The sequence below is a fragment of the Fringilla coelebs genome (assembly GCF_963513975.1).
Source record: "Fringilla coelebs genome assembly, chromosome: Z".
NCBI classification, from domain to species: domain Eukaryota; kingdom Metazoa; phylum Chordata; class Aves; order Passeriformes; family Fringillidae; genus Fringilla; species Fringilla coelebs.
In genome coordinates, this window is record NC_140031.1 from 11,089,205 (window position 1) to 11,115,501 (window position 26,297).

General features: G+C 42.9%; 1 protein-coding gene across 1 annotated transcript; it reads left to right on the top strand.

Annotated features, from left to right (window-relative positions):
* The first annotated feature begins 291 nt into the window (after nt 1–291).
* TARS1 (threonyl-tRNA synthetase 1) lies at nt 292–15,082 on the top strand. The gene is made up of 19 exons (XM_084225291.1): nt 292–317; nt 581–661; nt 1,483–1,673; nt 2,689–2,812; nt 3,927–4,048; nt 4,269–4,386; nt 5,247–5,311; nt 5,393–5,471; nt 6,056–6,202; nt 7,091–7,189; nt 7,796–7,962; nt 8,465–8,627; nt 8,716–8,853; nt 9,526–9,603; nt 11,311–11,411; nt 11,522–11,626; nt 12,300–12,372; nt 13,097–13,211; nt 13,842–15,082. Exons 1-19 carry the CDS (start codon nt 297–299, stop codon nt 13,988–13,990), a joined length of 2,136 nt encoding a protein of 711 aa, XP_084081417.1. The 5' UTR covers nt 292–296; the 3' UTR covers nt 13,991–15,082.
* Nucleotides 15,083–26,297: the final 11,215 nt, after the last annotated feature.

Here is a 26,297-nt window from a genome sequence, read left to right on the forward strand (position 1 = left end):
CTGTGATTCCTCCCGCGAAAGCGAGCAGAGCGCGGTTGTGCCAGCACCGGGCCGCGCTCGCCGCCCTCACGGGCGCGGACAGAGCATGGGCCACGTCCAGCCGCCGCTGCCCGTGACGGGCCGCCTTCGCTCGCACCACCCTCGGGCGGCCCCGGACAGCACCGCCACCCCGCTCGGCTCCATCATCCCGCTCCCGCTGGGCCGGGCAGGCGCGGCCGCCCCCGGTTGCATCAGCCGCGGGCCGAGCGGCGCCTGCGCCGGGCCGCGCCCGCCCCTTCCCGGGCAGCTCCGCGGCCATGGCGGGCGCTGACAGCCAGGTGGGCTCCGCGCCGCGGCTCGGCAGCGCGGGCAGGCGGCAGGAGGCCGGTGGCGGAGCTGGGCCTCCTACCCAGCATTTCCCCAGCTCCGGGGGGCGGGAGGTGTGCCCGAAGGGAAAGGAGCAGGGAGCTGGGGGCATGCGGGCTTTGCAAGAAGAGGAGGTCGGGTCTTTTCCGCGGTGTGCTGGGCAAGGGGGGGACTTAAAGCGCCTTAGGTGTGAGGGGCTGCCGGGGCATGACTAAACGGTGCTCGCCCTCCGCAGGTGGACGCTGGGGAAGAGAAGAAGGCAGACTGCGGGAAGAAGAAGATGAAGGAAGGGGCTGGCGATGGAGGGCGGTCGGAGGTGAGCAGCCTCTGGGCCGCAGGGGTAGGAGGATGCGGAGTCCTCGTTGCTGCCCTCTGCGCTGCTGTTTGCTACAGTTTGTCCTTCTGGGATGTTTTATCAGTCGTTACAGTTCCACCTCCGACTGTGTGCCTTGTACTGCCGTTGTTGGCTTTTTACATTAAGTTCCATTGGTGTAATAGGAGAACAGCTCAGATTCCCGTAGCTGGGTTAGGTTATGCTTTTCCCTGTGCCTCTTTGCAGCGGGAAGCAGGCAGCAGATCGCCGAGGTGAAGAAAGCCTGCTTAAGGTGCAGTTGTCTTCGTGGTGGGTGAGCACCGATCCCTCTGAGTGCACGGATAGCCAGCTGCTAGTCCGCAGCGGTCCTGGGCCAAGTGCATGGCTGTGCCCGGGCGGATGGCCCTGACGTCAGTACACGTGTTATAACTGGAGTCAGTTCCTGTCTGGGTGGCTCAGGCTAGAGTGTTCCCTCAGCTTTTTGACCTGTTAAGAAAAGTCTTGTTTTACGTTGAACTTACATTTTTTTTCTCGTTGACTTTTGTCCTTGCGTAGTTTATTAGATGGTGTAGTTGTTAGGTAATGTATGTGGATTATTGAACAGGTGTACAGGGGTACAGACTTCATTTAAGCTGAAGCCGTGTGGTATTATGACATAATTAATACAATCTGAAATAATGGTGATTATTTGTTACATGTAGCACGCAGATATCATCACATAGTTGCTTATGAAAAGTATATCTGTTGTGTTGGCATTCTTGGCATGATGTGCTGTCAGTTTAATAATCAGATTAATACTTTTCCTTTATCTTTATTAAATACAGCTAAATCCCTGGCCTGCATTTATCAATGAGCGTTTGGAGATGTACAATAAACTTAAGGCTGAACACGATGCGCTCCTTGCAGAAAGAGCTGCAAATGACAGTAAACCCATTAAAGTTACATTACCTGATGGCAAGCAGGTTGATGCTGAATCTTGGAAGACTACTCCTTATCAAATTGCATGTGGAATTAGGTATGTTTCTGTTCTGTGATGCTACACAGTCATTTTCAGACAGTGAATTTAAGGGGATGGGTAATGCATAATTAATTTCTTTGTTATTTATCTCAGTTCTCTCAAAGCATGTTGTATGCAATGAACTGAAGGTAACTAGCGGGGTTTTGGTTTTGGAGTGCAGTTTTCTTTTGCCTTATAAAGATGCAGTTTCTGACATTAAATAAGAATAAAACTGAGGTATTTTAGATACATTTTAATATCATATTTTTCCATCCAAGTACTGCTGTAGCATTAAGAACTGATTTGATAATGAAGTACCAGATGGAACGTTAGCATTGCAAGCCAGTTTGCGTTGGCCTGAGCAAGATGACTGCTGGGTGGTGTTTCAATTGATTACAGAGAAAGTTAATAGTATGAGTATTCCTCACTTTATTTTGCATGGGAGATATTTATTAAAAAGATTGTTGCATATCTCCAGGTTACTTATAACTGCTGTGGAGTATTTTTTATTAATACACAGTGACCACCCTGACAGTTAACATTGCAAAGATTGGGTGATTCCTAAAGGTGAAATGCCTCTTTTTAATTTTTTTTCCCTGTCAATAAAAAGGGGCCATGTAATTGGAACCTCCTTTGCTTCTGTAATTTGGGATCATGAAAAGAGTATTTTGCCTAGTGCATACAAAGAGTAAAGCTACTATGTCAAAAATGGTATAAAGCTTCTCTTATATGCAGTAGGATTGTGAAGTCAGGTTTGTACTTGGAGGATGCTGCCTCTAAGTCAAATATGTGTGAAGGTTAAGTATATAGCAGAGCTTTCTTCCCATATTCCTAAAATATAAGTAGGATTTTTCATTAATGTTCGGGACTGGCTAAACTGGTCATTTATTTAAAGTTTATTTATGACATATCCACTCTGAGCCCTCTAAAGTCTCATTCAAACTGGAGGGCAAATTTGAGGAATTTCTGCTTGCTGATTATAAGAAAGTACAACGTACTTTCTTATAATTGTACTTTTGTGTTTTTTCTGTAGTCAGGGATTAGCTGACAACACAGTTATTGCCAAAGTGAACAAGGTGGTTTGGGACCTAGACCGTCCTTTGGAGGAGGATTGTTCCTTGGAGCTGCTGAAGTTTGAAGATGAAGAGGCTCAAGCAGTAAGTATCTTTTACCAAAACATTTTTTGTTTCAGGTTTACATTTAACTCAGCCTCTTGCAGGCTGAGTTAAATGTAAATATTTAAATATTATTTAAATATTTACTGTGTTCAGAAGATGAAGAAAACAGGTTTGTGGTTTAGGTACATCTGCATTTCCTCATAGCTCCTTACTGGAGGAGCTGTGGTAATACAGGTAATGTGCATTCTGCTGTGTACTTGTAGCCAAGTCTGCTTGCAGTTGCTGTAGTTCTTGTTAAAAATTTGTCTTTTCAGCCTTTGTGTTAATGTAAAGTAGGTCTTTTGAACTGATATCTTCAGCACTGATTTTGGGAACTAAACTGAGTACAAAAATACTTTCTATGTAGAATCATAAAAATATTAAGTAGACCTCTCTTTGTCTTTGTGCATGCAAAAGTATCTATTTTTTTATTTTGGCTACTCAATCAGACAAATGTGCCCAGCCAGTAAATTTGTGATTAGGTTCTTTAGGAAAAAAAAAATCAGTCAGTACAAGAAACTGTCAGTCAAACTCATCACAGAAGTCTTACGTTCAAACCTAGGGTCTTCACATTGGCTTAATGACAGCTCCAAGTTTATGATTTCAATTTGTGCTAATCAAGGCAGACTAATTCTTAAAAGATTTGTTTTTGTCAAAACCTCAGGTGTTCTACAAGATGGAGTGTGCAGGATTTCTTATGCATAAGATTGCTGGATTAGAACCACAACCTTATGTTGAAAGCACATCTTTTGGTCACTATGCAGATCTGATTGATTAAAGTTCATAGAAAATAAAGGTTTCTGAATTAGTATCTTGACTTCTTGAGAATAATTAAATCATGTTAGCAACAGTTGAAAGTAAGAATTGTTTGCTACCAGAATGTTAGTTTTTCATTTCCACAGTTTTCCAGTGGAAATGCTGCTTTTTGGAAACATTGATGCTGAGGATACAAGTATGGCTGGGCAGGTCACTTGTGTTCTGCACACTGCTCTAATGTGGGATGTGCCTCAAGTATCTTTTGAAAGCAAGCATTTCAGAAAAGGTTCTAAATTAAACAATTGGAAATGCATTATGTGTATTCAAGACTGATCCCTTCTTTTTTTACTTTTGTTAGGTCTACTGGCACTCAAGTGCTCACATAATGGGTGAAGCTATGGAGCGAATCTATGGTGGCTGTTTGTGCTATGGCCCACCAATAGAAAATGGATTTTATTATGACATGTTTCTTGAGGAAGGGTAGGTTTTGTATTTTCCTTTATTTAGGACCTGGGGGTGGGTGGCAGTCACAGCAAAATTTCTGCTGTGTGCTTGTTCCTGGAACAAAGTCATATGTACTGCTGCAGATAGCTTTGGTTTTTTGCAGGACATCCCAACCATGGGTTGGTGCATTGCACCAGGATCACGAATTGCAAATGAAAGCAAAAATTACTCACTTCTCTGTGTGTGTTTATTTTAGGGGTGTATCAAGTAATGACTTCTCTGCTTTGGAAACGTTATGCAAAAAGATAATGAAGGAAAAACAAGCCTTTGAAAGACTGGAAGTTAAGAAAGAAACCCTGCTTGAAATGTTTAAGGTGGGCTTTTATAGAAGGCTGTTTCTAGAGTCATGCAAGTATTTGTAATTTCAGGGCACGTGTTATTAGTGGTAGAAGAAAGTATATAAAATTAACTTTATAAAGTGATATGTTCTTTGCAACTCATCTGTGATACTTAACAAAAAAAAAAGAAAGAAAGAAAAAGGAAGTAATTTTTAGGTTCTTGGAAGTAGGCATTCTGATCTTCTAAAATTATGGGAATTTTCTAAAACTTCCCCAAGGGGATCTAACTAAATTCTGTGAACCCACATTCTTTGTTTACTTCCCAGAAATGTAAATTTGCGACATATTATGTGTGCAGTTATGTTGTATTACCTTGTCTTTGGTGACACTGTGATTGCATATGTTGCTGCTGCATTCAGAAAATGCAGCAGCTTCATAAAACATTTTTTAGAATAAGGATTTCTAAAAGAGTGCAAGCAATGCTAAAACCTGACTCTTTCTCTCTCACATCTAGCTGCAAATAACTTTTTGGCGTTCCTGAGGTAGACATTAATGAGTTTTCACTGTTAGGACATCAGGAGAATCATAGCATCATTCAGGTTGGAAGGTACCTCCGTGGTGTCCAGTCTCATGCACAGGACATGGGGTCAGACATGGGGATACTGAGGCCAGGTTTCCTGGGCTTGTCCAGTTGGGCCTTCAGAACTCCAAGGACAGAGATTGCACACCCTGCTCTCTGGGCACCTTGCTCCACTACTGTCTGTGCTCCTGTCTGTCTCTTTTACAGGCCCGTTCTAATGTAACACAGCTTCAGGTTTACAAAGAGTTTAAACTGTTGTCCACTTCTCTTTTTTAAACAAGGAATTAACAAGTATGTATGCTGCTTTTCTTCTCAGTATAATAAATTCAAGTGCCGCATCCTGAATGAGAAGGTCAATACCCCAACTACTACAGTATACAGGTAATTATGCATGGATCATAGTATTACTGGGTTTATGGTTCTAGGATAAAATATACCAAATAAATGTTTTCCTTTTCTTAGGTGTGGTCCCCTGATAGATTTATGCAGAGGGCCTCATGTCAGACATACTGGCAAGATAAAGACCATAAAAATTCATAAGGTAAGTCTTGGAACTGTCCTACACAGATGTTTTCACTGCAACACTTCAGATGCATTGCTGCTTTTATACTTAGCCAGGCGTGTACTGTGAAACTGTACATTCCTGGCTAAGGAATTCCGGGCTAATGTGTCACCTGGGGAAAAACTTGGGTGATTGTGAAAGGGTTGTAATGCTAGAATGATATTCACATGGTGTGAAGTCCAACTAGGTGTCCAGGGCCTGCACTTCCAGTACAGGAGTGTGAGTTTGGTTTAAAGTTTGGCTGAACTGTGTAAATTAGAATTTATAGTTTCTGCTTAGCTGATGATTATACCTATGTGTGAATAAACAGTTGGAATAGGATAGCTGTAAAGCAGATAGGCTTTTAAAAAAGACAAGAGCCTGAAACCATTTTTACTTACTGTATTTACCTTTAAGATTGTTTCAGATCAGTGCTATGAATTTCACATTAAAAATCTCCTAATGACTTAGTTGTTCCACAGTAATAATTTATTAATAATTGTATGCCTTTTCACAGCAGGCAGAAGTACTAAGATGTGGAGGCTTCTCCCTTTCTTCAATGTTTCATTTCTTTTTGCATTCAGAATTCTTCTACCTATTGGGAAGGAAAGGCTGATATGGAATCCCTCCAGAGGATCTACGGAATTTCATTCCCAGATACAAAAATGCTGAAGGAGTGGGAGAAGTTCCAGGAGGAGGCTAAAAGCAGAGATCACAGAAAAATTGGGCGGGTGAGACAGCTTTTCTAGTAATGTATTCCAAAAGCACTGTGTGGATATAAGCCCTTAATTGAAAGCATCCTAAAGATAGCCTATATTTGCTGCCACAACCAAGGTGTTGTTGTGATACAATTTTATTTTTAGTTGGGTTGTAAAGTCAACTGCTTTTCTCAGGAGCATCAAAGTCCTAAAATAAATATTCTTTCAACACAATGACATCCTTATTGCACACATTGATCAGAACAGAGTATAAAGACTTCAGTCTGCAGCCAGTGAATGCTCCAGTCCTCAGGCACTGCAAATTACTACAGTTTGCTTGTTCATGCAGTTCTTTCCTTCTGCATATTTTCAGAATTTGCGGTATACAGCTGTGTTTTTTGGCTGGCTGGTTTTTGGGGTTGTTTTTTCAGATGGAAACCCCTGTCAGTTGACTGATAGTTCTGAACAGGGTTAAAATGTCTGCTGCTAGTACATTATGACAAAATTCTGAGGAACTCCCCATATGCAGATCTCAGGTGTGTGCACAGTTTGTAACAACATTAACCAGCTGTAGTTCACACATTAGTTTTTGTGCAGATAGAGAGCTGCAGAAGCAGAACTAAACATTGACAAGTAAATGTGCAGAGGGAACTGTGAGGGCACAACTGGGAGTTCAGCGTAAAGTTTTGGCGCATCAGTAATGAGTGAAACAGGAAACTGAAAGATTTCCCTCCGCTGTAACTGCTGACAGACATAAAAATACTAGGGAAAATTCATCTGGTGAATTGGATATTGCTTTTTTCCGCATGTGTACTATTTGAAACTCTTGTTAGTGATGACCAGTCAGCAATCCATTTGTGAATGCTAAGTGAAAAAGGTCGGGCGCAAATACTAAATTCTTTAAGTATTATTTTCCTGCAGGACCAAGAACTGTTTTTCTTCCATGAGCTCAGCCCTGGTAGCTGTTTTTTCTTGCCAAAGGGAGCTTACATTTATAACACATTAATTGAATTTATACGGGTAAGTAATATCTTTTGGAAATCTTGTAGGAGAAATTGCATGATTTAAAAAAAATACATAACGGCATGCTATGTTTAACAGTATTAATGGCCCTTCATTTCAAGGTATTCTTTAGTTGTGTAAGCCATGGGACTAAAGTAACCTTGGTTCTTTGAATTGGTCTTGTCACACTGCTGCTGTTCCATTGATGCATATCAATTTGTTTTAATAAACCTATTTAATTTGGTCTTGAAGACCTATTTGTTTTGAAAATATATGTAGGAAAAGAATTCTGATCTTTCTGCTGTAAGATTTGAAGTCTGTGTTATTACTGTATATTTGGGCTGCAATTAAATATATCTAGGGTCATGGAGTAATTAGAGACTGCTGCATTGCTTGCAGGGAGGAAACTTGTTCTTCTTGCTTACTTTCTACTTGAGAAATTGTTTGGGGGAAGGATGTATCCTGGCATGTCCAGCTTCAAGTTGTGTCTTTCTTCCTCTGTTCCCTTCCTAAGTCATGGGACTTTTGTATGGCATCACTTTTATATTTTTTTGGCTGCAGATTGAAGCCTGTACTTAGCTTTGTTTTCTTTATTATGTATTTTATATACTGTGCCTGTTCTAGAGTGAGTATCGAAAACGTGGATTCCAGGAAGTTGTCACTCCAAATGTTTTCAACAGCAAACTGTGGATGACTTCAGGTCACTGGCAGCATTACAGTGACAATATGTTTTCCTTTGAAGTGGAGAAAGAAATCTTTGCTCTGAAGCCTATGAACTGTCCAGGACACTGGTAAATACGTAGCAAATTCAGTTTTCCAGAGATTGTGCTGATTGAAAGAAAAAGCCAAACAAAACCCACTCTGCTTCCTTTGCCTGTGTAACTGTAAGGATGGCTACCTTCAGTTATTCATTCTGTCAGGAATGATATAATTATATGTCGTGCTGTGTACATGCTCTCTTCACTTGAGACTCTGAGAAATGTCATGTCATTTTACCATCATTAGAGTGACCCCATCATTACTGGGGCATTGTCAGTTTTGTGGCAGTTCAGGCATTCAGCTTTTAAAGCTCAGTTTTAGGAGCTGTTTTATCCCCTTTCTGTGAAGAAGGGAAGGTCTACCAGCTGTTGAAGGAGATTGTTTTGCTGACAAATCTAGATAAGACTAATGGCTCTGTCCAGATTACGCCGATGGCCTTACGGGCATGTGCTTCATCACTGGCTGCTTCTCCCTGACTGTTCTTTGCAGAATTTTGGTTCTGAATGACCTTCAAGTAATAAACTTTTCTTTCAGCCTTATGTTTGACCATCGCCCGAGGTCGTGGCGTGAGCTGCCGTTGCGGTTGGCAGATTTTGGTGTCCTGCATCGCAACGAGCTGTCGGGAGCTCTCACAGGACTCACCCGAGTACGCCGGTTCCAGCAGGATGATGCTCACATCTTCTGTGCTATGGAGCAGGTGGGGGCTATTGCTAAATGAAACTGGATATTAAAATCAGGTAAGCTGAAATTTCCATATTTGTGACATGGTTTCTGTTATCATCAAGATTGAAGACGAGATAAAGAGCTGCCTGGAGTTCTTGCGTACTGTGTATGATGTCTTTGGATTTTCATTTAAACTGAATCTCTCCACTCGTCCTGAAAAGTACCTGGGAGATATTGAAGTGTGGAATCAAGCTGAAAAGGTAAAACAGTGGTCTTATTCTTTTCTGTGATGTAAAGCTGCATCTTCTGTAAGAGCTTACTGCCTTCTGGGAGGTAGAGTGAAGCTGAGCTGAGCATGAGCAGTGTAACTTTGATAACTGCCTTCAGTTCAGTCTGCCTGCTGTAAATAGTTTGCTTGCAGTACAGAGGCAGTCTCCATGTAAGCATCAAATGAGCTCTTTCTCCTTGTCTTTTTTTGGTAATTAAAAAGGAGAATCAGTTCTGGCAGCCCCTGTAATAAGTCTTAAAACCATCTCCCAAAAGTGAGGCTGAAAGGGGTGGGGTTGGCCACTGCAGGTGCAGTACTGGAGAGAAGATAGGGCAGGTATAGACATTTGGTGTACCAGGGAGGGTTTCATCTCAACGTTAACTACAAACCTTGAATTTAGTATAAAAAGTTATTATATCTTAGCTAATGCTTGTTTGGCCTCTTCCAAAATGAGTACATTAATTTTGTGTGTTTAAATTTGGAAATTTTTTTTTTTTTTTTGCTAGTGTTCTTCCAAAACTTCCCTTTTATCAGAAAGTAAATGTGTTTCGGCAGTTATTGAGGTGTAGTGAGAATTTGGTTGGGTCACCTATTTGTGGTAGCAGGCTGACCTGAAACTGTAATGTGTAAAGAAACACTGAGTGTGTGTGTCCTTTATCTCCAGCAACTTGAAAACAGCCTCAATGCCTTTGGTGAGAAATGGGAGTTAAACCCTGGTGATGGAGCTTTCTATGGACCTAAGGTTAGTGGGTTGCTAACCCCTCGCTGGATTTGGTATTTAATTGTTTGGGTACAGCAAAAGGCTGGGATGAGGAAGAAGGGATTTTTTTTATGTTAGCCCATTTTAAGATGCTGACTGAAATTCACTGTTTTTCCAGATACATAAACTCTAACATACTTGAGAGAGAAATAATCTTCTAGGATCGTAGTTTTCACATAGTTTTAACTGCTTTAACACTCATTTAGTTAATTAAACATGAATAAACTATTTGTCTGCTGCTTAAACAGCTGACAGGTGGGTAACATAAACACAAGGTGGCACTGTATGACCTGTTCTAGCAGAGCACCTTCTGCGTTGCAAATAATCCTTTCAGCACTAAGTGTCCTAAGTCAGGACAAAATCAAAAGTGAACTTAGTGATTAAACAAATTTTTATTCCTTTAACTGCACGTTTTGAAGTTGCATTGAGTTACTGGTGGGTTTTGTTAGTTTAAAAATCCCCATGCACTGATCATCTGAAATTGTTGGGTTTCTTAAGAACAGTCTCCTCAGTTTAAGCAGATTAAATAGGGCTTTGTAGAAACTTCATTGTTATCCTTGCACGTAAGGACAGAATATTGTGAAATGGCTTTTAAATCTTTCCCTAATATGCCTACACTACATTTATATTTGTATTCTCATCTAATAAGCTGTTTCTGATTTCTACATTTGTATGCCAGTTAAATCAGTTTTGGCTTGTGTAATTTTTTAGGTAAAATGTGTTATAGCAGCTCAGCTCGTATTTAGTAATTTCTGTATTTGATTGAAGGAAGACAAATATACAGGAGCCTTTGTTAACATTAGTTAATCTTACACTTGCTCTTCATACAGTCTGGATTTGAAATTAAATTAGGTTGTAAATCATGTATTTTGATTAGAAGCTCTTTGGTGACTAGCTGAATTCTGCTAAATTGAATTCTAGATGCAAAATTGAAAGACATTTAGATCTTGAATTGTTAAAATACTGATCTGTTTGTTTATTCCACAAATTAAAATAAGGCATACTGCCTTAATATGTGACCTGATATATACTGGTAAAATGATTAGTAAGTGAGCAATGTAATAAATAAATAAAGTCAGGACACTATAAGTCTACTCTTTCTGTAAGTCTTCTCTAAGTTCTATCCTAAATGTACTCAAAATTTAAGTGTTAGATACAAAAGAAAGAACAGGTTCCCACTGGTAGGTCAGAACAAGTGTCACTGATTGATAGGAGCTCCTGATGGTAAGTGGACTATTTAACAGACTCTTGTCCCTTGTTCATGCCCTGTAACACAAGCTACAAAGTCTTCAAATACTCTGCAATAAAGAAGTGCAAATTTGCTATTTTGAGGCTGAAGAAATCTCATTTGTGGGGAGACATGTTTAGTTCTGCATTTATCTTCTGCTGTACTCACTCAGTGAAAAGGCTCATGAAAGTTCCAGACTTTCAAACTCACAAAGTGTCTGAGATATTAAGTGTAGTTCCCACCTGATATAATGTCTCTCTAGTTACTCACCCTGTTTTAGCTCTAACATTTTTTGCATCAGAACCTGCAAATCATTTAAAGCCTAATGAAAGCTGAAGTAAAACTGTGCTGTTTAAACTGCATAGAATTTTTCTGCATTGAGTGACACTTCCCATCTCAAAACAATGGATTTGCTTTCAGAGGGGAAGTAAACTGTAAAAGTTTGTCTTTTTGTTCTTCAGATTGACATTCAGATTAAGGATGCCATTGGCCGCTACCACCAATGTGCTACAATTCAGCTTGACTTCCAATTGCCAGTCAGATTTAACCTCACCTTTGTCAGGTAAGCACAAAGGCTGGTGGTTTTAGTTTCTGTGTAATCTAACTTCAGTGACACTTAGAGGCATAAGGTTGCATCAAGAAAAAAAGCCTTACAAAAGCATTTCTTTACAGCCATGATGGCAATGACAAGACAAGACCAGTTATCATTCACCGGGCTATCTTGGGATCTGTGGAGAGGATGATTGCCATTCTAACTGAGAACTATGGAGGCAAATGGTAACGTTGAAATGTTATTGTTCCAGTTCAAGCAAACTCTTTATGTAGGAAAGAAGTTATCCCCAAGTACTGGAGAGTCAAGAGGGTCTGTTTGTTGCGCTTGCTTGCTAGGGTGACATGCCTAGGAATACCACAGGGCAGTTTCCTCTGAACCACGTTCCTTAGATATGAAATTATTCAAGATATGGTAGATTCTACATGACACTGCCAATGCAGGTGCAGCATAGAGCTAGTCTGCCCATAGCATATGCATACCAGCTGCTTTTGCAGCAGGACCCTCTTATAGAGTCATTTATGTAGGTGATCTGCTTTACCTGTGTTAATACCCAGTGGGAGTGACCCCTCTGATTATGACAAGACTCAAAAGTAAAGGTTTTCCTGTGCTTAGTTACTAATGAGCTCCATCAGTTAGGCTTTGTAATCTGTCATAAAACACAACAGCAATCTTCCAGTCAGCAAGTGCTCGTGCCCACGCTGCAATCCTTTTAGACACTCAGTTCTTTTGGGGAAATAATTGTAATGAATACAGCGCTCTCATCACCTCTGAACCGAATCTGTGCAGCAGGCTTTAAGAGTCTCTTGTGTAGATTTTATTCCTTTTTGTAAATAGTATTTCTTGTACTGAAAAAAAACAGTGAAAACTGCATAAACTTGTTTTGTTTGTTTATTGAAGGCCACTCTGGCTGTCCCCACAGCAAGTAATGGTGGTACCAGTGGGACCAGCGTGTGATGAGTATGCTCAAAAGGTGATGTATATGGTTTCAGGGCTTTGATTTCAGTATATTGTATTGATCTGAAATTCTTAGTTCTTAATGATTAATAATATTTATTTCAGAGACATATTCCAAGTCTTTACATATTACATTGAGTAATTTTTTATATCACAGTGACAATTAGCTGCTGAAGTTGTTGATCGCTTAAAGATAACCTGAGTTAGATTTTGGATATATGAAAAATAAATCTTGATCTTTGTGAGACTTTTATTTTTGGAAAACTTAGTTTTTCTCTTGTTCAGATCTGTCTTACCCTTCAGGTTCTAGTCCCCCATGGCCATGGGCCTCTTGCAGAGCAGTAAAAAAGATGAAAATGAGTCTTGGCATATTTGGCATCCATCACACCTCTGCCTGTAGTTCTTTCAAGCACATTATGTATAAATAAAATAGTTTGAAATTTTTTTTTTTTAATCTCTTCTAATCAGTAAGTTTCATTATCCTGTTGCCTTTTACAATACCAAACTCAAATCACTACTCAGCCCAAACATTAGATATTCACATCACTGCTTACTTATTTATAGTTACATGATAGCTGACATATTTTATTTCTTGAACTGGGCTCATCTCCAAAGCCTGAACCCATGACAGTGCCTTTGTTTTAGGGTTCAGATAATCTGAAATGGTTTAAATCTACAAGTCATGAATAGTTCATGGTCATGAATATCCAATAGTGACAGTTCTGATAATTTTTCCTTAGGTCAGACAGCAGTTCCATGATGCTGGATTTATGGCAGATGTTGATGTAGATCCTGGGTGCACACTGAACAAGAAGATCAGAAACGCTCAGCTTGCTCAGTATAACTTTATTCTGGGTAATGTATTAGTTACCTTGTACTGGCCGACCCTTTTGTTACAGGGTTTGATCATTTTGTGAGCAAGGCAGAGTTGTAATCAGTGTTTTAGGTCAGTTTGTTCCTCAGAGTCTCCCCTGCAGAGAACCTCTCCTGCTGACATCATAGGCATTCCTGGTTTGGATAGCTGTGCCTGAAGGGAGATCACTGTGACCCAAGGCATTATTGATACTTTTTGCTGTCTTCTGGTCAGCAGAATGGGGATAGATGAGAAGTCTCTTGTCCTTTATCAGTCAGATTTTAAGTGATTTTCCATCCTCCCAATAATTTATGCTCTTGCTTCTACTTCAGCAAAAGAAGTATGTTTCCATTGCATTCAGCTGTGGTACACTTCAGAACTAGGCATGCATGCATAAGAGAAGCCTCTTTCAGAGAGAGTGATGCAGGAAAAATTAGAAACTCATCCTGAAGTACATGGTTTGAAGCAGCATGTTAGTCCTGTTGTGTGAATTGGGGAGCTAACGTTGGCCTTAAAACCATCTGGGATCCATTAAGAGTAGAAGGAGCCTTTGGCAGAGAAACTCTACCCTCCAAGTAATTGAAAGAAGGGTGAAGTAGCAGTTAATTCCTTTGCCTCTTGGTTGTTTCTAGTTGTTGGTGAAAAGGAGAAGGCAAGTGGAACAGTGAACATCCGCACCCGAGACAACAAGGTGCATGGGGAAAGAACCATTACAGACACTGTGGAGAGGCTGCTGCAGCTGAAATCCTCTCGTTCCAGACAAGCTGAAGAAGAATTTTAACACCACCTGCTCTACCTGGCATATAAAGAATTTGTAGTTTTCCTAATTTAGTTAACCAGAGTTTTTGTTCTGAGCCAGATTTGAAGTATATTTCACATTTGGACCTCTTGCTCATTTTAATGGGGATCTTTCTTTAGTCAAAAATGCCTCTTTTTGTATTAAAAAATCAAGTTTTTCAAAAACGATGTACAGTTTCCTGGCTTTTAGCCAGTAACATACAAAGAAAGGTGAAATGACTTTCTGCGAGGGAGGTTTGTAATGTTAATCAGGGGTATCTGTGGCATTCTACCTGCCCTGTTAAGAATAACATACATTTTGATAACATATTTTTCACGCCAGTTTAACGATAGACCTCAGGCTTAAGAGCCCACATAGTAACCATGTGTTGCAGCATGAGCTTCTGGAGTGTCCGTGAGCAAAGAAGGCGATACCTTGCCATCCTGCCTCATGGTCTCTTACCAACTGCGAATTTATTGACTCTCCCGAGCTCCCAGTCACATGAATGGGGACACGAACAGAGGCCTCCTGCTCCATAGTGGTTGTTAACCTCTGGCAGTGTCTCAGCCCCTGAAGTGAGGCATTCCTGACTCCACAGTGGGGCTCTGTGCCACAGAGCACAGGGCTGCTTACCAGAGCCTACTGTCCCCCTTTCCAAAGGCAGTCTCTGAAATGTGCTTGCTCTGCAGGTAAAGTCCTCAGAGCTGTAGAAAGGGGATAACACTGTCTGGAAAAAGCAGGGCACAGTAGTGCCAAAGCAGCAGCTGAGAGAATCAGTAGTATTAGAAGCAAAGGGTGTTTCTGTTCATGTCTCTAGGCTGTCATTACGGTAAGGACATCTGTCACACAGAAACAAGAATGTTCTAAGGTAGTGGTTATTTCTTAAAGACAAATGCTACTTTTCACTTTAATAGGTACGGTACCATCCAGGCTTCCTTCCCAAGCCTGTAGTCCAAGGTATCATTTAATTAGCAGCCCTTCCTATCTTCCTGCTGAGGGCTGTCATCTATTGATTCTGGGTTTGGTTTGGGGTTTTCCTGTGCATCTGGCTAACAAGAGGCAAATGTCTGTCACTGACAAAAAATAAAATCTTGGTCTGAGATTTTTTTGCATCTTTTTTATTTTATTAACTAACTTGAACAGTTTCGAAAGGTTGATAACAATTGATTTATAAAGAAAAAAAAGCTATTGCTACAGCTTAAGCAAAGATCAGACAAGTTTGAGGACAGGTTTGAGCTCGCTCACCTTTTGAAAGCCTCCATGTCTTGCCATTTCCATTATTGTCTGGGCAGAAGCATTTCATCCTGCGTTTTCTCACCTATTTTACTCAGGGTGATGGTCACATTTAATCAGTATTTGAACCCTTAGTGAATTCAGACTCAGCAGACTCTAACCCCAGCAATTTTCTGCAAAATCTATTTCATCCTGCTTTCATTCATGGAGATGAAAGGGTCCATCTAACTGCTCTGGGGGGAAGAGGGGGAAATTGATTTTTCCCTGCCTTGCTGCTTTCAGAATTACTTTTGTAAAGCTTGTTATTTTCTGTATTTTGCACCTGCTCTTCTTTGCTAAGAAGTGGCTGTTGCCCATGCAGTCACTGCCCAAGCAGACATCAGCTACCCCTGGGGCAGCAGGACTTCATCAACTGGTGAAGCAAACCCAGTGTAGGTACCAGTGGCCCAGGGTAAAGGAGCCACTAGCTCTGTTTCTCTCTAGAAATTGTGCTTCATATTACCTTTCCGCTGGTGTATTTGTTGATTTGCAGAGAGCTCTCCTTTCCTTTTGTGGGGATCCCTGGGCACACCAAACTGCCCAGGTTGTGTAATGAGAAGCTGGTGCTGTAAAGCAGCTTTTTATGGCGCAGCAGGTGTCAGTTTTGGAGAGGCTGTGGCTTAACAGCAACCTGATTTGCTGAGGTTGTGCTCTTCAATACCAGCAGAATGGTTATGTACTATGTGCACATGTTTCTAGAAACACTGGCCAGGGCAGGGTTCAGCACAGCACAGAGCCCCTGCAGGGTGGTGACAGGACTGAGCTGTCTGCCTCCAGAACAGGTCAGCGCAGTTCAGCCGTGGCTGTGCACAGAAACAGAGCTGGCTCTGAGGCTGTGCTCCCCCTGCCCTTCCCTGCTCCAGCAGCAGCCTCCCACCGTGCTCCTGGTGGCTGCAGCTGGCTACAGACAGCACCACAGGAGCTAAGGACCATGAATCTTCCTCAGCAGCTGAGGGCTAGTTGAGCACATGCCAACCCAAGGTAGGTCTGGTATGCAAATATTACTGTGAGTCAATTGTCTTATTCCATAAATTGTTGACAGCCGAGGGCCTGATGGGCTCTCCTTTATGGCAGTGGGCTGCGTGCCAGCATGTCCCCTGAGTAAGGACTCTGCTCAAGGTTAATCCTTGAGGCTGGGAGAATCCTTGCCACAACCGATTCTCAGCAAGCGATTAACAGTATGGTAAACTTTTAAATATTGGCTAAGTGGTAAAAAAGATGGATTGTGCACATGTAATCCTTTAGACAGAAGCTGCTAACTGAGTCTGGGACTAAGCCTGAATCCAGCTGCACCTAGACTCCTCTCCGAAAGGAAGGCTGAATGCCTGGGACTCCTCCCTGAACCTCATGACTCAATGGCAGTAGGGTCTCCCTACAACAATTTTGCCTGATCCTGTTCTTCATGCAGTGAAAATCAAGTGTACCTTGATGCTAAATGTTGTCAAAAAACACTGTTGTGTTTACGATCAAGCTTCATTAAATCACTGTTTTACATTGATAAACATATTGCTGTTTCTTGGTTACAAGTGAAGGGCAGTACTTGATCTGTAGCACTGGCCTGGCACAAGCAGCACATTCTCTCCCTTGGTTCAACCAGAATTCCTCTGAACAGTGGCTTTGGTCACTGCTTACCATCCTTGATAGCATAAGCTCCCAGCAAAGTACTGTCTGTTCTCCTAAGGCAGGATAATGCAGCTTGGCTGTCAGAAATTGATGGTGGGACCACTTGTCAAGCAGGAAAGAAGCTCTTAAATAATTCATTCCAGGAGAAGGCTGAAACCCACCTCTCCAGTTTGGCTGAGCCTGCTCTGATTACCAGCATTCGGTAAGAGAAGTTCAAGTCATCTGCAATTCGCTTTTCACTCTGTATATCCCTAGGAGAGTTTTCATGGGCATTTCCTGTGGAGTGTTTGGTAAGGTATGTCTCCAACTCGGCTTTACTTCACAGCAAATTTAGTTTGACAGAATCACTTAATATGCTGAGTTGAAAGGGACCCTCAAGAATCCAAGAAGTTCAACTCCACAGGACCATCCCCAAAATGCATACCTGAGAGCATTGCCAAATGCCTCTTGAGCTCTGTCAGGCTTGTTGCTGGGACCACTTCTCTGGGGAGCCATTGCAGTGTGCAGGATGAAGACTCTTTTCCTAATATCTGGCCTAAACCTCCCCTGACACAACTTCAGGCCATTCTCTTGGGTCCTGTCACTGCCACCACAGAGCAGAGATCAGTGCCTGCCCCTCCTCTTCCTCTCATGAGGGAATTGTAACTGCACTGAGGTCTCCCCTCAGTCTCCTCTTGTCCAGGCTGAACAAAGCAAGTGACCTTGGCCACTCCTTGTATGGCTTTCTATCCAGACCCTTCACCATCGTCCTTGCCCTCCTTTGGACACTCTAATGGTTTCATGTCTTTCTTACACTGTGGCACCCAAAACTGCTCCCAGCACTCGAGGTGAGGCTGCCCCAGCTCAGAGCAGAGCAGGACAATCCCCTCCCTTGCCTGGCTGCTGATGCTGTCCCTGATGTCCCCAGGACAGGGTTGGCCCTCCTGGCTGCCAGGGCACTGCTGGCTCCTGTTCAACTCAGCACTGACCAGGAGCCCCAGGTGCCTCTCCATGGCACTGCTCTCCAGCCTCTCCTTCCCCAGGCTGTCTGTCCATCCAGGGCTGCCCTGGCCCGGGTGCAGAGTCCAGCACTGCCCCTTGCTGAGCTCCGTGCCGCTGTGATTGCCCAGGGCCTCTCTGCCCCCAAGGGAGTCAACAGCTCCTCCCCATTTTGTACCGTTTGTGAACTTGCTTAGCATCCGTCCCAGTTCTGTTTCCAAATAATTTATAAAGGTGTTGAAGAACACAGGGCAGAGGATGGAGCCCTGTGGAACCCCCTGGTGACAGGTCAGCAGCCTGATGTCACCCCAGTCACTGTAACCCTTTGTGCCCCACCCCTGAGCCAGCTGCTCACACATCACAGGATGTGTTTATCCAGCTGGGGACTGGACATTTTGTCCAGAGAGATCCTGTGAGAGACAGTATCAAAAGCTGCTGAAATACAAGAAGTGAGAAGGCACTCAGGGAAGGAAGATACCTTATTGACAGCTCATCTAACTATATACAAATAATATATGCTGCATTTGTCAGGAATCACTGTGTCACGATTCAGTGTTCTGTGTAGCTCCTCAGTACTGCAGACTTCTCTGAAAAAGTTTCCTCTGGAGTAGAGCCACCTGGATGCTGCTACTATGAAGGGTAATTTCACATGGAGTAAGGTACTCCCTGTCATATCTTGGGATGATAGTACTTACTCCATTACACCACTGGGTCAGTCTGATGCAGTTGCAGTATTCAGATTCAGTCACATATCCATTCCTCTAGAAGCAGAAGAGGAGAACCCAGCTGTGAAATAGACTGTTAATTGCTGTAGGCACCTTTACTCAGTCTTGCCTGACTACATTTTTCCCACTGCATCCAAACCCAGTCCATACATGCTCCTTGATGAAAGGAAATTGTTTCACTAAGTCTGACTTTTTCCTCATAAGACTAGACCAAGATTAAGTGGTCTTTGAAAATTCATTTGAGGCCTTCAGCTCCTGTCCTGTGTAATTTCCTTATTGCCTTCTCCATTATTTCTGAATTGCACTGTCATCTCTGGCAAAAAATCTAAGCAATTGGCCCTCAAATCTAACAATGATGAAGTGATGTGATGAAATTAAGAATTGCTAAATGCTACACTTATTTTTAAAAAAGATAGAATTTAGTGATTGGTGCTTAAATGAATTGACAAAATCATTCAGCCTTTCTACACACTAGTGTTTTCTGTCGGCCTTGGACAGGAATATTCTTTCAAAGTTGTCTGGATGTGACTGATCCCTTGTTAGCCTCTGTGACTGAGCATGCTCATACAGATTGAGACACTTTTGGACCTCCAACAAAAGTTTTTTGTTTAATTTTTTTCATGTAGCCTGTGGAGCAAGGTATGCATTAACAGCTTCTGATAAATCACTGCAAGAACATGTGCTCAGATAAACTGGAGCAGCCAGGGACATTTTGTAGTGTTCTCAGACATCAAGGGTAAATCATCTGGGCTGCATGTTTAGTTTCAATACATCAGGTATCTGTATCCTTGTGAAAACTACAGCCTTCAAACTGGATCACAAAGTTCTTCTGCAAGCAAAAAAATGCTGTGAGTTGCACAGAGGGTAGCTGTAAAAACTGGGCAAAATACCACCAACCAAACCTAAAATTTTCAGCATCCCAAAAGGAAAGAAATTAAAAAAACAAACACCCCAAAAAGGACCCAAAAACCCCCAAAACAAAAGAAAAACAAACCCCAAATCAATCTATCTATCTATCTATCTATCTATCTATCTATCTATCTATCTATCTATCTATCTATCTATCTATCTCTATATGCCAGTTAATCATGACTGAGATGCATCATGAGACAGCCTTGTCTTCCCCAGAGCCTTTAGAATTGCCTCTCTGAGATCCCCACAAGGACAAGGAGGAACTGGAAAGAAGCAGAAATGAGACAAGGAGGTATGGAACAAAGACATGCCGTGCTCTCCCTGTTGACATCCAGTGGTAAAGTACAATTAAGCTACTTGGAGTCAGAACATCCCACCCTGTGAAAGGTCAATCTCACTAGATTAGAAGAGAGTATGTTCACTGCATGCCAGTTTGGGGCTGACACTCTAGAACACCTTTTGCTACCCGTCACAAGAAGAAGCAGGCTTTTAAATCAGACTTTGATTGATTTTATTGCATTCCTGAAGCGTTACTCTTCATTTTTGAAATACTCAGAACTTACCCTTGTCCACTGAGTGTGTATGGCTACATCAGCACAGGTTAACTTAATACTCTGCAGGAGCTTAGATGCAGAAGGACAATCTCATCATGTTTGATGTGTGGTTTTCCAATTGCATGCTTCAGGGACAGACTGTAACCTGTCTAAAGTAAGTTGGCAATAAAAGGAAAATTTCTCTGTGCTTTTCCCCTGCTGGGGTACAGGCACATAAGGACCTGAAATCTCTTTTCCCTGAGTACCTGCAAGGGTGTCAGGCTGCACACTAGAACAGTTTTGAATTAATATGATTTTTGGAAAGACACCTTGTGTTGGTGCACTCACTGAAATGAAAAATGGGTTGACTTGCTAAGCACACCTTTCCAAGAAGCCATTGTCAGCTGAGATTTAATAATCGTACAATGACATTTCTTCATAAACACCCCATTTAGCTATGGGAAATGAGATCACACAAGTATTCTGAGTTCTGCTCCTCACATCAGGACAGGTGTTGTCAGAAGAGGGATCAGGTGGAGTCTAAACACCTTCAGATCATACTAATATTACAAAGAGATCAAATACAGAGTTTATTTAGGAGAAAGATTTATTTCCTTAGGATTTTTAAACCATTTTTTGTCTTTGAACAGATAATCCCTGAACTGACTGTACATACATTTTATCAAGTTTCTCCTTTCTGACTAACTCCTCAGCATCAACAGGTGGAGCTATTTGTATCTTTTCCTGCCAGAGATTTTTCTGAGATTGTTCACAGGGTGGAAATAAGAATTATTTCAAAATGTTTGGGCTTTACTTTCCAATGACCAGTTAGTTTGGTTGTTTTCAGTGTCAGACATTTTCCACAGAACAAGACTTTCAAGCTCTGACCAGAAACGACCATCAAACAATAAATCTCCATTTCCTCATAAGATACATTGTTAACTTGTGTCATCCTGGACTTACAGATGGGAATTCTACAACCAGCTGCAGCCTGGCCCTGAAGTACCTAAATTGTAGGGATACTGTCTTACTCATCCTGAGGCTTGCTGCTTGTCACACACTGACTCCCTGTCCCAGATGTGCCATTCCTCCTTTCAGCTCCCTCCTCTGCCTGAATGGGTTCAAACCCAAATCCTCAGCATCCAAAGAAGAGCATATTGGGAGTTTAGGATATCTCCTGTATAGAAAAAGACACAAGGAAAGTGAAGACAGTAAGGAAACAGACAAAACAGGGCCTGTGCTGCCAAAGAAGAGATCTGAGCCTCTTATTGGGGATTTCAAACACATTTATACCTTTTCTTAAGGAAGGAGATGCTCTCTTCTCACTGCCAGCATATAAAGCTAGAATTTTTCTATTTCTGTTTTAATGAATCTTGAATCTCAGCAGCTAACTCCTGCCTTTTCAAGATGCTCCATGCAGATCTGGCAAAGCACAGAGTGCAATACTTTGGTGTATGGCTTTTTGTTCCCAACAACATGCTTTGCAAAGCAGTGCTCTGTTTACAGGACAGTCTGTTATCCTGTAATTAACAAACTCATCAGAACCAGTATCATAAATCACTGATAAAATAATTTCGATCATCTTTATGTATGGGAGATAATGCAGGGGGACTATATGGCAAGCTGTCACTCTGGTTATCAGTGTTTCCAATTGAAAGGAAGAAAGTAGCAGCTCTAGTTTGTGACACCAGTCTGCACATGAATTAAGATACACCAAATAATGCTATTTTGTTTCCTGGTCATTGAAGAAAAGCAACGATTGTTTTGCTAAGAAGTAGTGCTACCCATAAAACTTTGAATGGAGAGAGGTGTCAGTATTTAATATTTCATTTTCAGCATGTCTCATCAGAGTAAGTGAAGAACCCGCTGGAGGTCAAAACACAGCATACTTGCCCAGCTGTAACCAGAATAAAGCACTGCCACTACTGGGAAACTGCAAAAAGCACATTTCAGCTTTCCTGAACAGCAGACAGGAGGCAGTTTGGCTTCAGTGAGAGAAGGAAAAGGATGCAGGAATTGTGTGAGAGAAGGACAAGAAAAGAAGGATACAGCTGGGTACAGCAAACAAGGGAGTGCTTTTAAACTCAGACCTGGAATGGAGAAGCAGAGTTGTTACCTGCCTGTTCACATTTCTGTGCCATTTTGCAGCCAGCACAAGGCAGGACTCCAGGCAGAGGCAAAGCCAAGCTCTCAGAAGCCATCTGTTTGCATGGTTTGCTTTCCTCTTCACGTTCCCTTTTACAAAAGGGCTTTGTCAAACTGCTGCAGGAATTATACCTGAAACAACTGAGGCACAAGTGAGGACACCCCAGGAAGGCTGTTCCAATGCCCCCACTCAGAGCCGAGTGAGCAACGTCTGAAAATCAATTTTCCTTTTCAGCTTTTACCCAGAGTCGCTGGCTGATGGACAACCTCCCCCACAACAGCATCACCTCTACTACCAAAAGGATATGTCAGGAACTGTATCTCCAAGGCCAAAACTCTCTTTTCCCCTTCCATCTGTGCTGAAGAATATGCTGGCCTCCAGACACTGCAGAGTTACAGACCAGAGCCTCAGCCAGCAGCTGATCTTGGTGCAGTTCCCACACACCCTCAGTGAATCCTTCTTGCTTGTTCAGACTGGTGTTCATGGGCTTGCTGTACTGGGGGCTGCCAGGAAAGCACAGCCCCCTGTGCAGGCTCACAGGGTGTTTGCTGCCCCCACTCTCCTAGCACAGATGGCATTGTCACTAACAGAGGAGGTGGCAGTACAAAGCTGAGCTGCATGTGCCAACCCAAACCAGGGGCAGTGACACCTCTGCTCTCATATGTGCCACGAGCTGCCAGGTGGGTCCTCTCTGCAACTCCTCCCTCTTCCCCAGCACAGCTGCACAGCCAGTTCATTCTTAGCTTCAAGCCCTTGTGACAATACTATTTGGTTATGGACTGGTTTTTATATTCCCTTTGTTATGTGGCCACCCTTTGAACGTGATAATATGAACTTAATTCAATGATCTCTATCACAGAGACAAAATACACCACAATAGTACCAAAACAATCTCAAGAGAATTTCTGAAAATCTTTGTTCATTGACAGCTGACCTGTGTAAGCCAGGGGTTAATGCCAGCCGAAGGAATATATGTCCAACTCAAAATTATAACAGAAAACCAGGTTAAAGTTTCAATTTCCCATCCTCAGCTCTGTCCCTCCATCACAGGGTCAGCTTCCTTAAGAACTGTCCTGCTGATGTTGCAGTAAATCTTATAATATGTTTAATAAAATAGTATTAACGTGGTGCCAAGGAACCCCAACAAGATCAAAACCTCATTGTTCAAAGCTGCACAGAGGCAGGCTCTGCTCTGAAGTGATGGTGATCTAATTATGTGGGGGCACCAGGAGTGCACAGCACTGCACTGACTTAATCCCTGTCACCCTGCCCAGCCCTGGAAGAACTTGAGGCTTGGCAAACAGGGCTCTGCTCACCACACTGCACTTCTTCTGTCTGCTCTGCCAAGACAAGCAGCGTTTTTTATGAGATGCCTTTTGTCAGAAGAAGGAGCAGCCATGCCTGTGTGTGCATGCAGAGGTGCAGAGTCTGTCTGCAGCACTGCTGACAGCCACAGCACACGGGCATTGCTGGTCCTTGCACCACACACTCTCACCAGCTGCCAGTCTGCCCTGGCTCTGTTTTTCAAATCAGAGTGGCAAGTGGATCCCACTATCAGCCACAGAAAGAGAAGAGAGACATGCTCAAAACTTTTTTCCATTTTGAAAATGATGGAGTTTCTCTGCTGCTTAAATTGAAGTCATGAGCAGCCCTTCTCCAAGTCACTGCATAGTTTTATTTTTGTCTTGTGACACTGATTCCCTCTTTTCAATGGCACCACTGGTGCCTCATCTTTTTGACACCTTTTTTTCCCCCATACTTCAAGGGCTGGTTTGGCCCCACAGCTGCCCACCATTTGGAGAGAGAAGCCCTGGGAGCCCAGAGAACTACTGCTTCAGAAGTTGCAAAAGGAAAAATCAATCAATCAATTTGTCCTCTGGTCTACCCTCATTTATGGTATGTCAGGCTCAAAATAACAGTGCCCTTAAACTGTTTTGATCAATAGAAGGTATCCAGGTCTTCAGGAGACAGCTATCTTCATAAACTGTAATGGATAATAAAGTCTGGGAAAAACAAATCTAGCTCACTGATTACTTTTTCCCCACTGTTCATCACCAGGGCCTTCAGCCCTGGCACACCTGCCAAGCAGGCAGTTTTCATCATCCTTCATGACCACTCACAATTCCAGAGGGAAGTGAATGTATGCTGTGGGTTTGCAGCCTTTTTGGCATTATTACTGTACATAACCTTCTGCACTGTTTAGGCACCAGTTTTGTTGGTTGGAAGATCTGTCTGAGCCATTCACAAGGGCTCGATCCCTCTCCCCAGTAATTTATCACAGAATTGTAGAATTGCATGGGCTGGAAGGGACTTTAAAGGTCCCCCTGCCATGTGCAGGCACACCAGACTAGGTCCAACCAGCCCTAGAACAGAATTTCACCAGAGCAACATCCAGCCTGGCACTGAACATCTCCAGGGTTGGGAAATCACAGTTTCTCTGAGCAACTGGTTCCAGTGCCTTACCCCCCTCCCAGCAAAGATTTTCTTCCTAACATCTAATCTAAATCTACCCTCCATCAATTTGAAGCCATTCTTCTTTGTCCTGTTGCTCCAGACTCTTGTAAAAGTCTCTCTCCATTGATCTTGTAGGTTTCCTTTAGCTACTGTAATGACACAACTGGGCCACCACAGAGCCTTTTTGTTCCTAGCCCAAATTCACTCAGCCTGCTATGCATGGTGCTTTGGATGCAGCATCACTTTCCCCTTTCCCTTTCCCTTTCCCTTTCCCTTTCCCTTTCCCTTTCCCTTTCCCTTTCCCTTTCCCTTTCCCTTTCCCTTTCCCTTCCCCCTTTCCCTTCCCCCTTTCCCTTCCCCCTTTCCCTTCCCCCTTTCCCTTCCCCTTCCCCCTTTCCCTTCCCCCTTTCCCTTCCCCCTTCCCTTCCCCCTTCCCTTCCCCCTTCCCTTCCCCCTTCCCTTCCCCCTTCCCTTCCCCCTTCCCTTCCCCCTTCCCTTCCCTTCCCCCTTCCCTTCCCCCTTCCCTTCCCCCTTCCCTTCCCCTCCCTTCCCTTCCCTTCCCTTCCCTTCCCTTCCCTTCCCTTCCCTTCCCTTCCCTTCCCTTCCCTTCCCTTCCCTTCCCTTCCCTTCCCTTCCCTTCCCTTCCCTTCCCTTCCCTTCCCTTCCCTTCCCTTCCCTTCCCTTCCCTTCCCTTCCCTTCCCTTCCCTTCCCTTCCCTTCCCTTCCCTTCCCTTCCCTTCCCTTCCCTTCCCTTCCCTTCCCTTCCCTTCCCTTCCCTTCCCTTCCCTTCCCTTCCCTTCCCTTCCCTTCCCTTCCCTTCCCTTCCCTTCCCTTCCCTTCCCTTCCCTTCCCTTCCCTTCTTTCTTCAGAAGTCAGATGAGCAATGAAGATGTTTCTACACAGTTCTGGAGTGTGCAGAAATCCTCTTGAAAAGAAAAAAAATAGAAATTTATTTTTTCCCTTCCTCCTTCAAATGGTTTTCAGTCTTCATGTTGGAGGAGGAGAGATTTTTTTCTCCACAGCTCTTTATTATTGTTGGACTTCTGCAGCACTGTTAGAACTATTTATACTTGACAAGAGTCATTGCTTCTCAAGAAAGGGAAGGGCTGGTGGAGGGGAGGTGCTGGGCAGGGAGGGCAGCATCACCACCCTCAGCAAGGATTATGGGGTGTAATAGCAGCACACAGAAATTTAATAAAAATTAATCTCATTAAACAACTGCAGTCCAATAGTTTTCATCCTCAGACGTGACTCAGTGCAAGACAGGCTGGTTTTTTCTCCATTCCAGTTGCAAAAAACATTTGACTCTCGGTTACCCTTCAGTAAATGCAGAATGAGAAGACTGAGGACCGAATTATGACGTGACATTATTTGTTTCACACTCTGAAAAGGGCTGAACTTGCTGGGTATGTTTCTAGTCCATTCTCGCTTTTGACACCCTTTTGCTTTTGAGTTGCAGCTGTGGGGGCTGTCAGCAATGAGATTTTTGTGAATGCATCTTTAACTACTCGAGGCTGTCTGAGGAGCCACCATCAGTCAAGCAAATCAGTGTTTTGAATTCACCCACCTGAATGCCAACCTGCTGTCTGTCTCAGCTTAAGCACGGCTTTTGCCACTGTCCTCTGCAGCACCATTGTGGACAAACTGATGAAGCACAGACTAGGTAA

Coding starts and splice junctions, on each gene's coding strand:
- TARS1 (XM_084225291.1), top strand. CDS start 297: ATGGCGGGCGCTGACAGCCAG. Junction 662..1,482: donor GCGATGGAGGGCGGTCGGAG/GTGAGCAGCCTC, acceptor TATTAAATACAG/CTAAATCCCTGGCCTGCATT. Junction 8,854..9,525: donor TGTGGAATCAAGCTGAAAAG/GTAAAACAGTGG, acceptor CTTTATCTCCAG/CAACTTGAAAACAGCCTCAA.